General features: G+C 34.7%; 1 protein-coding gene across 10 annotated transcripts in view; it reads left to right on the forward strand.

Annotated features, from left to right (window-relative positions):
* The window catches only part of sws (patatin like phospholipase domain containing sws), a 414,790-nt gene that overhangs the window by 185,865 nt on the left and 209,894 nt on the right, over nt 1-19,031 (forward strand). For all 10 annotated transcript variants that reach the window (XM_069833425.1, XM_069833423.1, XM_069833427.1 and 7 more), the window contains one exon: nt 5,767-5,913. In XM_069833425.1, the coding sequence (XP_069689526.1) occupies nt 5,767-5,913 (147 nt within the window). The remainder of the gene's footprint in view (nt 1-5,766; nt 5,914-19,031) is intronic.

Here is a 19,031-nt window from a genome sequence, read left to right on the forward strand (position 1 = left end):
TATTAAATGAAGATCACAATGAAAGGACAAGGTATATTAGTGCAAATCAAGATTTCAGGTATAACTCCCTGTAAAGTTGATTTGAATAATTTCGAGGGAAAAATTGTTCCAGGGCCGGGTATCGAACCCGGGACCTTTGGTTTAACGTACCAATGCTCTACCAACGCGCTACCCGGGAACTTTACCCGACACCGATCCAATTCTTCCCTCTATATCCACATACCTCAAAGTGGGCTGACAACCGTCAAGCAACCAACTTCGAGTGCACACTAACTCCGTGTGACTTACATTGTGGTTTTCTGTTAACGAACAGCGACGTGTATTATGCAAATCAAGATTTCAGGTATAACTCCCTGTAAAGTTGATTTGAATAATTTCGAGGGAAAAATTGTTCTGTCACTGTTCGTTAACAGAAAATCACAATGTAAGTCACACGGAGTTAGTGTGCACTCGAAGTTGGTTGCTTGACGGTTGTCAGCCCACTTTGAGGTATGTGGATATAGAGGGAAGAATTGGATCGGTGTCGGGTAGAGTTCCTGGGTAGCTCAGTTGGTAGAGCGTTGGTACGTTAAACCAAAGGTCCCGGGTTCGATACCCGGCCCCCGGAACAATTTTTCCCTCGAAATTATTCAAGGTATATTAGTGTTGTAAAATTTTCTGGATTGGAGTTTGAAATGTAATACATCAGCCAGCTTTGACTCTAAGCAGCAAAGATTTTCTATAAATAATCTTACATTTTTCAAGAATGGTTGGTTGATTGCTAATGCTCGGCTTATTGGAGCTATTAGAATATATGTTACAAATTTTAATACTGTGTTATAGACTCGAAGATAGCTTAAATGTGAAGTTATAAATTTCTCTTGTGAAAATATTGCTAAATATACTTAACTTGTTCTTCACATATAATCTCCAAATGCTTTTTCAGATATTATTAAATGTTATTTCAGTTTTATGTTTTTCTCACATAAGTTTTTTTTCTTCAGACCACCAGAAAAACATATAAATGAAGTTTTACTGTATTTATTCACAGAACTTAAAATTAAATAATCAGGATATTGCACAATTTTCCACTCAATATTCCTACATTTCTTAGAGGAGCACATTCAAGTTCACTTTGCGCTTTCCCAAGGATTGATGTGGACATGAAGAAACAAACCACTCTTTTCTAGTTTCTGTATTACCTGAGGTGATTCCATGAATGTTGAATTGATTAAGCATCACTTGGATTTAGACTACAAACAACTTCGTTAACTGCACTGAAATTATCAGAATAAATGGGAACATTGTTAATCCACATTCCCTAGTGGGTAAGAATTGGTTCTGAGGATAAGGAAGTTCCAGGAGCTCTTCCCTGTAAGCATTAACTTGGACAGAGACTTTTACAGACTCCTTCTTGGTACTAGAAATCAAAGTATTTACTTCAGGAAACTTTTCCCATATGACTTCTCCTATACTTTTAAGCCCAAGCATAATACAAGTAACGTAAATTAAATGGGATAAAATGTTTTTAGACCTTAATCAGCTCGCAACATATAGGATGCAGAATCTGAAGGTTGAACCTGAAATTTATGTTCTTTACCTCTTTCTGGCCACAGTATACTTAAAGTATCATTCACAAAGTGAGCAGTGGTGGAATTGTTAATTTTCTATCACACCCTACAGGCAATGAAGAAGGTTTAAAGCTCGTCTTCACTTAGTTTGTTAACGAGAAAATTCGTCACTTGGCAGTCACATGCATCTGAAGTTTCATCTGTCACATCACATATGAGTGTGTGTGTGTGTGCGTGCGTGCGTGCGTGCACGTTGATGTGGGCGTGGGTGTGTGCATGTGCGTGTTTTTTTTTTTTAGTCAGCAGTCCGAAGACTTGTTGGAACCTCATAAGTGACACCAATGAGGCTTCACTCATGAGACAAGTAAGTCAGGTAATGGGGTAGGTTGCCCAGTTCCTTCCCCCCCCCCCCCTCTATTACTTACATTGCTGACTAGTAACATAATAGCCTTTCAAATTATTTTGGATTTATTTAATTCTTGTACAGTATCAGTCCTCAGGATTGATTCATCTGGGATGGCACAATTGCAGTATTTATCTAGGAAATTCTAGAATGTGCGATTGCTAAGTGAATTCCACAGTATATTTGCTAAGATTAGTGCAGAGCATAGAGGTCTGAAAAATTCAACTTCTCAACAGATTTTCTCCAGTTTTCCTTTGTTACTCATTCACTTACCTCAAGGTTGACAATTATATGTGGTGGACATTTTTCTTTACCACTTTTTTTTTATTGTATTCCAAATCAGTTCAATGGAATTTAGATCTGAGTAGTAAAGAAGTAAGTTAACCCTTTCTGACAATTTTTTATTGTGGGTGAAAAAAATTTTTCTTTCATAAAGCAATCCTCTTCCTAATAACAGCTGGCCAAGGAACTGGCGGGTGCTGCATTCTATCAATAAAGAACGAAACTACTTCTGAGGATACCAATGGAATCATCAGGCAAATTGTATAGGAGCCAGAGATTACAGAAATGTTAGTGATTCCAAATGGACTCATTCGAGCAGAAAGGGTAGAGTGGTGTAAAGCCCTTGTCTTTCACAATATTGTCGATAGTATAGACTGGTTTTGGTCGAAATTGTTTCACCAGGTCGAGAAGCTCTACTTTCGTCATATCTTCATGGTACCCTCTATTATTTACCTTAAGCCTTGATTGAATGTTTGATTTTAAACTTTAAGAAGTAATGACTATCTTTCGGTAATCCAGGTGTCAGCTGCGTTGTTATCCATTTGTTGAAATTATCGGCGTCCATTTCACTTTGGTAGTCAGATTTCTTCGATTTTGAGTCGTAAATTAAACACGCACCCAGAATAAATCCCATTTCACTTTCTACATGAACCAATATTAGACTCTGTCCAGGACTGCTATTTGTGTACACTCCGAGAATTGTATTATTTTGCCAACATTAGATACTGTATAATGAATAGGTGTGGATAAGTTACAGCACACAGGTCGGCCTGGGTAAAGCAGTCGGTATAGTGCTGACTTTCTGTGCTCGAGGTTGCGGGTTCGATCCTGGCCCAGGTCGAAGGCATTTAAGTGTGCTTTAATGCGACAGGCTTATGTGAGTAGATTTATTGGCATGTGAAAGAAGCCTAGCGAGACAAAATTCCAGCACACCGACGACACTGATATAACTTTGGCAGTTGCGGGCGTCATTAAACAAACCATAATTTTTTTACTTTTACAACACCCTGTGGGCTTTCCTGTAGGAAACTTTCTTTATTTTTGCATTTTTTAAATGTAAATACCGTAGATTTCACAATTTTTCAAAGTGTTTCTCTGCTTCCAGAAACACGAAGTGTTGTAATGAACAAGTGCAGTTTACGCAAAGTTGCAATTTATTCATGAATTTCGTAATATTTTTGGAATTTCCTTTGTATAATACTTTTGCCCATGTCGTCTGTCTCAATCTTGTTGCTGCCTTTCGAGAAGGTGTTATCTTGCTTCCACCACTTTCTTCATGATGACCCTCCTTTCGTAATGTACAAATAGTTGATTTATTGTAACTAATCAATGCTACAGCTCGTTCTGTTGCTTTCACAATGTAAATTTTCAAGCCTTGTTCTTTCTCTACATATGCAGACTTAATAACATTGTAATAACATGACGAGCTTGCTTGTGAATTTTATTATTAGGCTCTGATTCATAGTTACTTACCCACTTCTGAAAAGGAACATGAGGCACTAGGGAATATTGAAAAAAATTTTACTCCAAAATTCAAAATGTAAGGATTTACGAAAGTTGCCTTGTAGTCTCTACTATATGCAGTGAAAAATAAGATCTCTAATTACATTTTTTATCGAGCTGCAGGAGGTTTAAAATTTGGCATACAAAGTAAAATTTTTATTTATCTTTTTATTTTCATAAATTCTTTGGTGTGTGGCTATAGGGGCTTAAATCACTTTTTTTTTTTTTTTTTTTTTTTTTTTTTACAATTTTTAACTTCTGATAAACTATTAAAAAAAACGCCAGTTTTCATCTCTTATTATGAACTTCTCTTTGGGTGGAATACAGGCCATAATGAATAAAATGATGAGTTTGCCTGAAGTCGTATTAACATTTTGTTGGTATTAACGGTTTATGTCTACATATGCCCTTAATATCATCACTATGTTGCACTGGAGAAATGTTATGTTGACCATTTAGATTTTTATGCCCCTGCACTAACAGGTGCCAACACTATATTAACGAGGAAGCTTGTAAGATTTATATTTCTACTGTTGTTACTTTCTAGGATATTTTATTTATTGGGTTATTTTACGATGCTGTATCAACATCTCAGGTTATTTAGTGTCTGAATGAAATGAAGGTGATAATGCCGGTGAAATGAATCTGGGGTCCAGCACCGAAATTTACCCAGCATTTCTTCTATTTCTTTAAATTGAATCTACTTTTAATTTTTTAAGAATGTCCTCATTTCTTTTATGGTCAAGGAGGGAGTAACTAGAAGTTCTCATAAATCGCATTTCAGCTGAGTCTCCTTTAGTCAGCCTTTTTGATGATCCAGGCTTCGCTTCCATATGTGTAAACTGGTCAAGCAAGAGTTTTGTGTATATCCTGAGTCTAGTATATCGCTGGACTTGAGAAGGACTTGGACTTAAAAACCTGATTGATTACTCCTAGGATCTTGGTGAATTTGGAAATTATAATCTTCTTCTTCTTCATCATCATCATCATCATCATCATCATTATTATTATTATTATTATTATTATTATTATTATTATTATTATTAATACTACTATGCTATTATTTTATGATGATTATTATTGTGGTGGTGATGGCTACTGCGGTGGTGGTTTATTTATGCTTTCAATTGCAGAGATTATGCAGTATCAAAATTAAACTTGGGCAGGAAATGACTAGCAAATTTTACTTTGAGCCCTCTTATCAGGAACAGAATTCTTTTGTGTGCTATCATTCTACGACACGGGGTCAATAGCCTCACTTTCTTCATGGAGCCATGATAAGAATAACTATGATCCATTTCTTCTTCTTCTTCTTCTTCTTCTTCTTCTTATCTAAGGATGTAGACACTTGGACACAAATGGCTCATAGATTAGGAATCATCCCAGGAGACCGCAGTGGGTCACCAGATTCACAATGGTGCTGGGTTTTAGTTCCTGAATATCCCCAGGAGGCAACATGTGTTTCCTGAGGTATCAATGCCTGATACTGCTTATACCTGGATAATCCAGCAGTATGGGTGGGACTCAACAACCATCTATTTTATGACCCTTTAAAATCCATCTACCTAAATCCAAATACTGTACCTGCGAACTTCGGATCCAACCTGTGGCTAGTGTGACAACCCCATGGTCACTGAGGATTACATCGTTATGAGCTTCAGAACATTTGACTAGGATAAAATTGCTTTGAGAATAAAATTCTTAGCATAATCTTCTATGGGAGGGAAATAAAGCTATAGATCCCAGGTCATCTCATAAAGTCTGTAACACTGGGAGTGCTTCAGGCAAAATTTGTCAGCTATTTCTTACTCACGTTGAATTTTGAAATGAATAACCACTGCACTTAAAAGCATTGTTAAATAAAATACTATTACCATAATTTTCGTAGCTTTTCCAAGAGTGTTCTTATATAAAATAAATAAAGTAAAATTTTTTGATAATTCTACTTTAACTATACCCTTAATGACAAAATAGGTTTTATGAGTTAGTGCAAAATATTTATTGTTGGAGGCATTGTTTTTCTTATAGGATCTTGGCAGCAACCTAACCTGAAGCGCACCATGGATGCACCACCATCACAAGTAAATTTCTCTACTGTAGCAATTGTTCCTATCTCGGATGATGTTCCTCTCACAGCATTTACATATGAACTTTATCACTCATTATGTGCTATATGTAAGTATTATTTCTCTTTAAATTCTCACTTTTGATTAATTTCTTTTCTTTACTGGCATGCTATATGGAAAAGCTTTCTAAGCAGTTCATTGATGTTCTTATTACATTTAAGATCATTTCGAGGCTGCTTAAAAATGTAGAAACACCATAAACCAGCTATGGGCAGGAGTGCCACTTAAATGTTAGCTCAATAAGGGAGGGAAGGATTCGGGATGCGGCGAGAAGTAACCCCTTCTATGTAGTAAGTGTTACAGTGGTGGGACATAAAGCATGTCGTCTGTTGGCTACTGAAATGAACTATATCATTGGTAGAAAATAATAAATGTACATCTAAACAAGAATATCAATACTGTTAAGTTAGTTTTTAGTTTGGACAAATCACTGTCTAGTACCTTCCACGAATATTATTTTATTTTTCACATGATCCTCACACTTATGACAGTTTGTGTACAAAGTTTCATCTTCCATCTCAAGTGATACAGGTACTTGCTACAATTTTTTTACTCGTGTTTTTTAATGTACTGTAATTAACGAACTTCAGAGCTTCAAATTCCGAATGTTTAAAACTCTGGAATTTACATTATTGATGATGAGAAAAACACATACACTATATTACAATTATAATTGAAGAGTGTGATTCCAAAACTTGCTCAGTCTATTTGGCCATTTTTATGATTTCTAGATATACATGATTATGTTTGAGACCACTGTCATTATATGTGTGCGTGTATATGAAAAGAGACCAGTTGTTGGGTATTAAGTTATTGTTATTTTTTAACTCTACGATATTAGTTTAACATGTGCATGGAAAGAATTAATGGATTTGAGAAAGATAAGACCTGTAAAACTGAAGCCATATTCTAATTAAAGAAAAGCTTATTTTTCAGTATAGAGGTTTCTAAATGTATTATATATAAACATTCATAACTCTTGAATAATTTCAAGGGAAAAATTGTTTCGGGGCCGGGTATCTATCCCGGGACCTCTGGTTGAATGTACCAGCGCTCTTTCCAACTGAGCTACCCGGGAACTCCACCCAACACTGTCCCAACTTTTCCCTTTATATCCACACAACTCGCATGGGCTGACGAAATGCCAGAGACCCACATCGAGTGCACACAATCTCTGTGTGACTTGGAATTGTGGTTTTCTGTTAACTTACACAGTGACGTATATATTATGCAAATCTAGTCTTTCAGGTAAGGCTCCCTGTAAAGCAGATTTGAATAATTTCAAGGGAAAAATTGTTCCGGGGCTGGGTATTGATCCTGGGACCTCCTGGGTAGCTCAGTTGGAAAGAGCGCTGGTACGTTCAACCAGAGGTCCCGGGATCGATACCCGGCCCCGGAACAATTTTTCCCTTGAAATTATTCAAATCTGCTTTACAGGGAGCCTTACCTGAAAGACTAAATTTGTATTCATAACTCTTGTTACAGTACATCACTTATGCTGATTATGCTATTTTCTGTTTCATTGACATGTTTTATTTAGACCTTGATTTCCCAAATAAGTGAAAATGTAGTGTAGTGTTTCTTTCTGTCATCTGTTTATCAACAAGAACGTTCAGACTTTGTCTCAATTTGTCTCCGTTTATTTTATATAAATTCACACATTTAACACCACATTACACTGATCTGTTCGAATCACACATGAATTTGATTACTGCTGTTCATCTCTGCATTTTGGACAAATGACTACACCCTTCACTGTCTGATCACTGTGGCCAATCTTCTTCAATAACCACGTGTAGGACGATTTCTTTTTCTAGAGTTGGTTTTCTCGGAATAGGAAGCTTCCATGTTTTGTTAGTAGAAGTTCATTGGATGTAAAAGGATGTCACCTTCTTCTGAATTTAGAAATGGAAGTCTTGGTCACAATATAACCTTCTTGTCCTCTGGCACAAAGCAACATATCTTGTTATACAAATAAGTCTGTCACTCATGAGTAAGACCGCTTGGTCTTATGATTTCCGGCATGTCTGTAAAGCTTGCATACACATTAGCATGAAGAATATTGAACTGCACAATTTATGAATGCAGAGAACTTCTAGTAAGCACTTGGCCAGGAACTTCCTTCCTTATTTCTAAATGATGAATTTGAGTTATATTTGAAATGTTCTTAATTTTTATTGTCTCAAATTTTAATTGCTAGTCAAAGGTCGGAATAGATAGCTTTCCTGACTCTCTTCCTATGGCAATTGGAATTATGTTGTTGTTGTTTTCTAATGCCAGGCATTTGACAATAAAGTCATTTGACCTCTTGCACTCCAATATTTTTCAAAGATATTATCGTGACCAGCCAATGAAGCACAGATTTCGAGGTGTTCCGAATCCATTTCTTGGTTTGAGTTGCACAATGGGCAGTTAGGGGACTGATATATTCCAATTCTATGCAGGTGTTCAGCCAAACAATCATGGCCTGTTGCCAATCTAAATGCAGCTACAGACGATTTTTGTGGTAAATCGGGAATTAACTGTGGATTTTGATGCAGAAAGTTCCATTTTTTCCCTTGGGATTATGTTATCAAATTTTGTTTGTTGAAGTCTAAGTATGTAGATTTAATAAATTTCTTCACAGAGTAATACGTAGATTTAGTAACAGGTCTGTAAGTAGCAGTGCTGCCCTTCTTTGCTAAAGCATCCGCATTCTCGTTTCCCAGGATTCCACAATGGGATGGTATCCATTGGAATACAATTCTTTTATTGAGTGATATTAATTGAGAGAGCATTTTAGTTATTTCTGCTGTTTGAGATGAAGGTGTGTGTTTAGAGACTATTGATAGAATAGCTGCTTTGGAGTCTGACAATATAACTGCATTCCTAAATTTATTGATGTGGCATAGAAGATTCCTGAGACATTCACTTATTGCAATGATTTCGTCATCAAAACTTGTTGTTCCATATCCAAGTGATCTATAAAGTGAGAAGAGACAGCACGTAACACCTGCACTGGCACCTTGTTCTCTGGAGATCAAGGATCCGTCGGTGTATAAATGAAGCCAGTTTTGTGGAGGGTACCTAATATTAATTGTCTCTAAAGACAATTGTTTCAGTATTTCAGTGTTTACTTCTGATTTCAGTATTTCTTCTGTTAAATTTAGATTATATTCTATATTTAATAGAGTTAAAGGGTTTGGTTTAATTTGTAAGTTTTCTTTTAAATTCGGGATATTGATTTTCTGTTTTATTCTTGAACAATGGATATGAAACTTTTTTGAGTTTTCAATCTACAGAGAGGACTGTATGAATGCCAATTGTTTCCTTGTAATCTGATAAGTTTTTCATATTGAATCAGTGCTTTTTCTTCTATTGTCATTTTGATACTGTTAATATTAGTGAGGAATCTCATAGAATCTATTGGAGTTGTTTTGATTCCACCAGTAATGAGTCTGAGAGCTTGGTTTTGAACATATTCTATTTCGTTTATGAAAGGTGAAGTAATTAAAATTTCTCCGCAGTACGTCAGCACTGGCTGTATAAACATTTTGTATGTAGTGTTCAAAGTATTCCTAGAGCATCCCCATTTCTTTCCTGCTAGTCTTTTTAGAAGGGCGAATCTTTTACGAGCTTTTTCAGAAATATATTTCAAATGGTTGCTCCATGTTAACTTACTATCGAAAATAACTCCAAGATATTTGGATTCATAAGTCCTAGGAAGGTGTTGGCCATTGTATTGGATATTGAATTCCCTTTCTTTTTTACCGAGTGAAAATATTTGGTAGTTACTTTTGCTTAAATTGAGTGTCATCAAATTTGATGTATTCCATTCATGTAGTTGATTTAGAGCTTTAAGAGCAGAATTTTGAATTTTGTCTCTATGTCTGTAAGATCCGGAAGTCCACAAAACTATATCATCTGCAAATAGTGCTGTTTTCATGTTTGATTCCTCTAATAGGGAGGGTAAGTCATTTATATAAATATTGAATAAAGTTGTGCTGAGGACAGCGCCGTGAGGTAGACCTCGATATGTTTGTCTGTAACTAGAAAGTGAATTATTGAATTTAGTGGCAATGAATCTTTGACTAAGGAATTCTGATATCCATCTGAACATATTGCTGGAGATACCTAATTTCTGGAGTTTTAATAGTAATTTATTTCTTCAAACAGAGTCATATGCTAACTGAAAGTCAATAAATATTGCCAAGGTATCTTCTTTCTTGTTAAAACAGTCTTGTATTTCTTGGCCGAGGCGTATGACTTGTTCATTGGTAGAGTGTAGTTGTCGAAAGCCGGCTTGTCTTGGTGATAAAAGATTTTGGGATTCTAAATACCAAGTTAATTTGTTGGAGATCATGGACTCCATGGTTTTTGCTATCATGCTTAATAGTGCTATTGGTCGATAACTATTAATATCATGAGCAGGTTTCCCTTTTTTGTGAATTGGTACAATGATTGCTTTTTTCAAGCTGCAGGAATTGAGGTGTTCCATGATAAATTGAAAATGGATAAAAGTACAGACTTGGCTTTTTCCCCCAGATGTTTAAAAAATTCGGAATGAATGTTGTCGGGGCCAGGAGATTTCTTGGTTTTTTAATTTTTTATAGCTAGAGTTAATTCTTTGGAAGTAAAATTTTGATGAAATATTTCAGGTTTTGTACTAGTAATATTGTTTTTATTATTTTCATGTAATTCTCTTTTGATAGATTTGTCAGTTTTTTTTATATTGGGATGTAATCTGTGAGAGTTTGAGTAGTGTTTATTAATTGCGTTTGCTATATCTCTACTATCTGTTAGTGTTTTGTTATAATGAATAATAGGTTGGCTAGTATTTTCCTGTGTATTGGAAATATTCTTCAGAAATTTATATGTTTTAGCTCTATCGGTTCTGTAATTAATATTTTCAATAAATTTCTTTTTTGCTGTTACGATTGCTTTTTTAAGAATGGCAGTCTTCTTCCTCCAATCTTGAGTATCTTCTGGTGTTTTGCTATCTTTTGCTTTGATTCTTGCTTTATCTCTATCTTGTTTCAATAAATTCAGGTTTTCTGTCCAGAATGGGGTGTATTTTTTTGGTTTGCCTCGTGGAATGTGCTTTTTTGCAATTTTAAGAATAGATTCACAGAAATATTTGTTCAATCTATCTGAGTTTGTATTTTCCATTAGTGTGTGTTGAGCTTGAGGTGGTTCGTCGAGTTCTGTTGTAAATAGTTTCCAATTCGCTTTCTTAAAGTTCCATGTTGTTTTGTTATTGTAGGGTTCTTTTCTTCGGTTTTGGTGGAGATGGATGGAAGCAATGATGACTCTATGGCCAGATCCAGGGTCTTCATTATAAATTATAAATTCAGCTGATGGTCAACTTCTTTGTACTACTTTTAAAACATCATTTATGGTAGCCAAGAGTTCTTTCAGACTGCCCTTTTGAAACATCTAAAATATAGATCTGGTTGAAACTTTGTGTGTCCAGTTGGCAAGAAAGATATTATACAACACAGATTCTTATCACACATTACTCACCGCATCAGATATCTCATTAATAAGTTTTTATTTTCTCCAACACAATTGTCGGCATGAAGTAGCACAGTACCAGCTCTGGAAATACTTCAAAAGCACTGTAAACTTTGCATATTGAACTATTAGGCCGGGTGCACACAGAATCAAACGCGGCGGGATGCGACATTTTGTTTGATGGTATTTGTCTCCCATTGAATTCTTATATGTGATACACACAGAATCAGATGTGACGCGACGGTTGTGAACAGATGCGAGGAGACACGGAGAGACAACATTGAATGACTGCTTGAAATTCGTTGTGAGGAGACGTCTGATAGCTGCAATGTACTGTGCGTTAGTAGTGGCTATGACTACACACTTTCACTATCTATAGATACTATTGTTGTGTAGTGCACATTATTCATAATGGAGCTTGATGCGAATAAATTAGTTCTTTTAGTAGGCCTACAGGAAACTTACATTCTGTACAATCTTTGAAAGAATATCACGATAATAATGTGGTTTCTAAAAATATTTTAGAAATTGGAAATGAGATGAAAGCACCATGTGAATAATAATAATAATAATAATAATAATAATAATAATGATGATGATGATGATGATGATGATAATAATGATAATAATAATAATACCAGTAATAATAATAATAATAATAATAATAATAATAATAATAATAATAATAATAATAATTTGTAATAGGCCTACTTCTCTGCTCTATACCATCACTCATTATTGATTTAATATAACATTTTTCTTTATTGTGAGTCGTGAAATAGACATAAACATACAAAATGACGTTTGTGCACTACATTCGTAGTATTTAATTTTAAGACTCTTTCAATCGTAATGATTTTTATGCATAGGTGTCTTTGGGAAATAATAACTAAACACAATAGAATTTCTCATATAGACAGTCCCCTTTCATTGACGCCATTTTCTAGCCTAGGTCAGTTATTCAAACTCACACAGCCAGCGAATCAGTTGTCACGAGCATACCATGTGAAGCTGTCGCAAGGTATTGTAAAGCAATATGTCATGTAGCGTTGTGCCACATTGCGTCGCATCTGATTCTGTGTGCACCCTGTCTTAGATCTACACTTTTGCATCCTACTGTATTACACGCAATTTAATTTTTGTTAGAAATACATTAATACTAAAATTATTTTGTAATGTGTTACTGCTGTATACAATAATGGACTGTCTCTGTTAGTGGCTGGTCGAAAACTTAAGTCGTGGCAATAATAATGAAATATGGGTCCTTCTCTCTTTCTCTTTCTTGTGTAATAAACATATCAGCAAACATCCCCCTCTATACGTGACGACTTGAGCAATTCTTAACTCATAAGTTGACTAATTTTAAGGCTTTTTGTTATTTGTAAAGTTGAAATATTTAATTGATACACAAGTAGGCTTAATTGTAACACCTAATATAGAATATGTTTACATAGTTTAAGAAGGACTAGGCTAATTTATTAATATCACATTCCAATATAAATACTATTGTTGGTTAAGAAATTGCGTGTGTTAAATAACATAAATAGTGAAGTTGCATCAAGACTGAAATATAAGTGCAGTGAAGTGACGTATCGTGTAGATTAACATCGACAAGTGTGGTACTGGTATAGTGAAGTGATAAAGTGCAGTGCTAACAATAAGTGTGTAGTACTAGGAAGTGTGAAGTGTAGGCCTAATTGTTTTCGTGATTTATTGTGCCAGTGACATGAGTACTAAGGCGTGTGATTTGAGTGGAAACTGTGGTGCTTGTCGTAGGAAAGTTAGACAGGGAGTATTTTGTGACAGTTGTAGAATGTGGTTCCATTACGGATGTAGTAACACTACTAGTGATGAGGTTAGTCTATGCAATAACTGGTCATGTGAACTCTGTCACTATAAGACATTAGTTGTGAAACAGGAGGAAACCATCGCCAACCTACGATATGAGCTGGAACTTTTCAAAATTCAGTTGGGAAGTAGAAATGTTGCTTCAACTTTTAATTCAGATTTGCTTGATTTTAAGGTTGTATCCAGACGAAATCGTAGGAGGAGAAGGTTCTCTGCTGAGGATGTTAGTGAAATAAAGTTGACCAACAGATTCAATGTTTTAGAAACAATGGAAGTTGATCAACCATCCCTAAATCCTCAACAACAGGCTTCTGCTGAAGATGATGGTAGAAAAAGTAAAGTATTGTTACTGGGGAGCAGTCACGGGAGGGGAATAGCAAACCTGTTGAAAGAGGAATTAGGGACTGACTATGAAATTTGTAGCATAGTAAAACCTAGTGCTGGACCTACTCATGTTACAGAAGATCTGGTAAAACTATCTTCTGGTTTTACCAAGAGGGATCATATTGTAATAGTGGGTGGGCCAGGTAACAGTCTGGATAGAGATGTTAGTTACTCTGTTGAGAGAGATCTAGAGAACATAAGTAAGGACAGCAGCCACACAAATGTGGAGGTAGTGGAGCTTTTTGACAGGTATGACAAGCCGTGGCTTCATAGCAGGGTGAGGAGTATGAATGCACGACTTGGACGTGCCTTGATCAGACCCAATGCCTCTCATATTGATGTGATAGAGGTATGTAGCATTAAGAGAGATGATTATACATCTCATGGCCTACACTTGAATTCTAGAGGCAAGAAGAAGCTTTTGCATCTGATTGCTAATAGAATAAAGGGTAGGATTCCAGTGATTACGAATATAATTCCTGCTGTTCATCATAGGGCATCTCCTTTTTTAGGGTAAAATATAAATTAGAAAAAGAAAGTAGGCCTACAGGTAATCAGAACAGTGGAGTAAATACAAATCATAAATTTTGTGGAGTTAATTCAAATTCAAAAACAAAAGATACCGGAAGTCAGTTTAGTTTATTTCATCAAAACATACAAAGCCTTAGAAACAAGTCACCAGAGTTATTAACATTCTTAGAAATAGAACAAATAAACCCATATATAATATGCGTCATTGAACATCATATGAAACAACAGGAATTATCGGCACTTTCACTGGAAGGATACAAACTAGGAGATAGCTATTGTAGACAGAATCTACAGAAAGGAGGTGTTAGCATATTTGTTCGAAACGATATAAATTTTAAAAATATCAGCCTTTCAGAATTTAGCAGAGAAAAAGATTTAGAGCTGTGTGCGGTAGAATTAGAATTAAAATCTGGTAATCTTATAGTTATAGGTATATACAGGTCGCCCTCTGGAGGTTTCAAACATTTTCTTCATCTACTAGAAAATACATTACAACACATACATGAAAAAAAGCAAGAATACATATTTTGCGGGGACTTAAATATTGACTATCTCACTGAGAACACTAAAAAAGAGGAATTTAACACATTATTAGCAACCTTCAATTTAATACATACAGTCAGTTTTCCAACTAAAATACAAAAAGGATCGATTTCTGCAATTGATAATATAATTGTAAGGGGAGATAGATTAGATAGTTACCGCACAGTTCCCATTATAAATGGTCTTTCAGACCACGATGCTCAACTAATAAGAAGAAATGATAGCATTCCTGCATCAAAACACCCGAATAAATTTAGGTTAAGGCTCATAAATGAAGAATCTTTAAGGGACTTCGAAGCTAAACTAAAAAATGAGACATGGGAATCAGTGTATGAAAATGGTGATATGAATAGTAAATTCAATGTGTTTCATAATACATTCTTAAATATCTTTGAATCCAGTTTTCCTGTAAAGTACAAAAATTCTCAAACATCTAAAAACAATTGGATTACACAAGGCATAAAAATCTCTTGTAAAACTAAGAGGTCTCTCTATATTCAAAGTAGAAATAGTAATGACCCCAAATTAATAGCTCACTTTAAAAAGTACTCTAAAATATTACACAAAGTAATCTTAAAAGCCAAAGAACTTTACTATAACGGAATTATTCTGAACTCGAATAATAAAATCAAAACAACTTGGAACATAATAAAAAAAGAAAGTGGAAAGTGTAGAAGTAAAGAACAAGGTTACACTCTTGTAACAGATAATAGAAAAACATCAGATGCAACAGAAGTTGCGAACATATTCAACAATCATTTTCTCTCAATAACTGATAACCTAAACATCACACAGAATAATAATAATAATAATAATAATAATAATAATAATAATGCCATTGATTGTTTGAAAATATCTATTCCTGTAACTTTCCCAAATATTCAAATTTTTCCAACAAATTCACGAGAAATAATTACAATTCTAGAGCAATTAAAGTCTAAAAATTCCTCAGGATATGATGAAATTACTAGTAAAATATTAAAAGCCAGTTCACAAATAATAGCCAAGCCCCTGTCTTATTTATGTAACTTTTCAATGTTTAATGGTGTATTTCCAGAGCGACTGAAATATTCAGTTGTTATTCCTTTATTCAAGAAAGGGGACAGAACCTCGCCCGAAAACTACAGGCCCATATCCTTTCTACCAGTCTTCTCAAAGATCTTCGAAAAAGTTATATATAAAAGAGTATATCATCATCTTGATAGATACAACATTCTCATTCCAGAACAATTTGGATTCAGAAAGAATAAATCAACTGAGCAAGCGACGTTTAATTTAACTGATAAAATTCTGGAAGCTATTAATAAAAAATTACAAGTAGGAGGGATATTCTGTGATCTCTCCAAAGCTTTTGATTGTATTAACCATAAAATTCTACTACAAAAATTAGAATACTATGGTATTAAAGGCATAGCATATCAGTGGTTTGAGTCATATCTCCTGAACAGAAAACAAAAAGTAGAAATCAACGCATTTAATAACTCCTTTAAATCTACTTCAACATGGAGAAATGTTCATACAGGGGTCCCACAGGGATCTATATTAGGGCCTCTTCTTTTTTTAATTTTTATAAATGACCTTGGCCCCATAATAAAAGGAATAGGTTATCCTATACTATTTGCAGATGACACAAGTATCATAATTACAGACAATAACTTTGTCACATTCAAATATAAAACAGAAACAATTCTCCTTAAAATTTATGACTGGTTTACAACCAATAAACTAGCATTAAACATTAATAAAACTAACATAATTCAATTTAAAGCCACTTCAAATTTAATCTCTGAAACATTGGACACAACTATCAACAATATACCTCTACTAGAAACATCAACAACCAAATTTCTTGGTTTGCATATTAATAATACAATAAATTGGAAAAACCATATCAAAGAAATAACCCCCAAACTTAGCTCAGCATGCTTCGCAATTAGGTCGTTACAACAATTTCTGAACAGCAGTATCTTAAAGACAATATATTTTGCCTATTTTCATTCCATTATGTCCTACAGAATAATATTTTGGGGAAATTCTGTAGATAGTAAAAATATATTCTTATTGCAAAAAAGAGCCATTAGAATAATAGTTGGAGCAAAGGCTAGAGAATTATGTAGATTATTTTTTAAAAAATTAGAGATTCTAACCTTAACAAATCAATACATATACTCTACAATAAATTTCCTCTTATGTAATAAAGAAAATTTTCCAACTAACTCAGCCATACATAGTATAAATACCCGCAGAAGGAATGATTTTCATACGCCATCATCAAATTTATCATGCTTTCAAAGGGGAGTACGTTACATAGCGATAAAATTGTTCAATAGTCTTCCTGAAGACATTAAGAATCATAGCCAAAACCCTGCATTGTTTAAGACAAAACTAAAAAATTACTTAATATCTCACACTTTCTATTCTGTAGATGAATTCTTGACATTTCACAGTACTGTGTAAATATTATAATAATATTAAATGGTAAACATATTACATTGTATAAAATATTATTGTTATTCAGGTATTAATTCTGTACATATTTCATATTTGCATTTTATATGTATTGCATTTTATTGTTAAACGTAAGAATTGGACATGTTCTTTATTCTATGCTATAAAGCAAATGTAAGAATATTATGGAACAAATAAATCTATCTATCTATCTATCAATGCATCTTAACCCAGCCTGTCTGAATTGGTTTGTTTTGTCCCCCAATGTTACAACTGAAATACTGTTATTATACAACTGATTGTGCAGGCAGATATCGACACATCTGTGTTATAGAAGAACGGAGAATGTTTCGATTAAGTGCATGTGTTCACTGTGCTTATGTCTATCTGCATTATCCAATGTTTCGGTACTCACATATAATTCATAGTTCTGAATCTGCCTTATTGAATTCACACGAATTGTCACATCAGTATTTTACATCTTGAAAACCCCCCACACATCAAATTTAATTTCTCACCCATTTATACCGCCTTTCACCCTCTTAAGGAATAAATTCGCACAAAATAATGCCATATTCATATTCTGTGACCACCTGGAAAACCCCTAGATATAAAATTTCATTGAGATTGGACGACATGATATTTCTCACCCCCTGCTTCCACCTTTGGGGATGATATTTATCCAAAATGTTTAATCTAAATTGTAGTTGTAGCAAGTGATGTTCAATTTGAATTTTAAAGTTCCATGTCGAAAAGTTAAAAGGTTTTGAAAACTTTCTCTCCTCTTCACTCTTTTAGAGGATGAAATTTGAAAAACCCTCAAAAGTCTAAACGATTTCTAGAAAATAGCCTTTGTTAAATTTAAAGGCTTCATGTCTGTTGGTTCAAAAGATAAAACAGTGAATTTTTACATTTCTACCGCCAATTTTCCACCCCTTAATGTTCGTATTTCGCAAAACTCCGTCTTATTTCTTTACTAAGGATTAAAAGAAACCCACACACAAGAAAGGGACACGATGATGAGTCAGTCTGTTGATCATTAAATAGCTTATATGTATATAGATTGTGTTACAGTAATGAGGACAACATTATGCAGCAGGAACTGGTCCCTTTTCGCCTTCGACTAAATTATAAAAATTTCAGCATTCTAACTTACCTATGACTTTGAAACTTATACTGTGGATAGTTTACACATAAAAGAACACAAAACCGTAAAAAACGGAAATAGCAACATTTCACCCCTTTTTCTTAAGTAACAATTTACTCGAAAACTGTTGGCTGGGAACTGGTCCCTTTTCATATGCACACATACATATTTTAAGCTTGTTTTCTTCCAAAACAACGACAGTCCATGTCTGAAAGTTTGTGTTATTGTGCATGTCACTTGAAAACACTCCCAATCCGTAGACCAGTGGTTAAAAAAACTAGCCAAGTCCATTCATAAAAATGGAATTAACACATTTTGGTATCACACTCTTCAATTGATAAAAATGTCCCTAAGTTATGTTTCCTGGTGACATTTAGTAGAGATGTTGTTGGCTTGCAAACAACATTAGAATATCCTTGATCAAGTCTTTCTGTCAGGTACCACCATTTGGTCCTGGAACTGTACAGGGGATATACGAGGCGTGTCCATAAAGTAACTTTCCCACTCGTCCCACAGCTACCAAACCATATGTTGTGCGAAGCGACTGCATGTACGTGATAGAATAATGTTCTGGCATGGAACATGCGCTAGCAGAACTTCCCGAGTGCTCTCAGTAGCTTCGTCGCATTGGTTGAAGATGGATGCTCCTATTCCAGCTCCCGCCGTGTGTGAAGTGCGATCAGTGATAAAGTTTTTAAATGCACAGGGCATACTGCCAATTGAAATTTATCGTCAGCTGTGCAAGGTCTATGGGCCTAACGTCATGAACAAGC

Source organism: Periplaneta americana, chromosome 8 (genome assembly GCF_040183065.1).
Source record: "Periplaneta americana isolate PAMFEO1 chromosome 8, P.americana_PAMFEO1_priV1, whole genome shotgun sequence".
NCBI lineage: Eukaryota > Metazoa > Arthropoda > Insecta > Blattodea > Blattidae > Periplaneta > Periplaneta americana.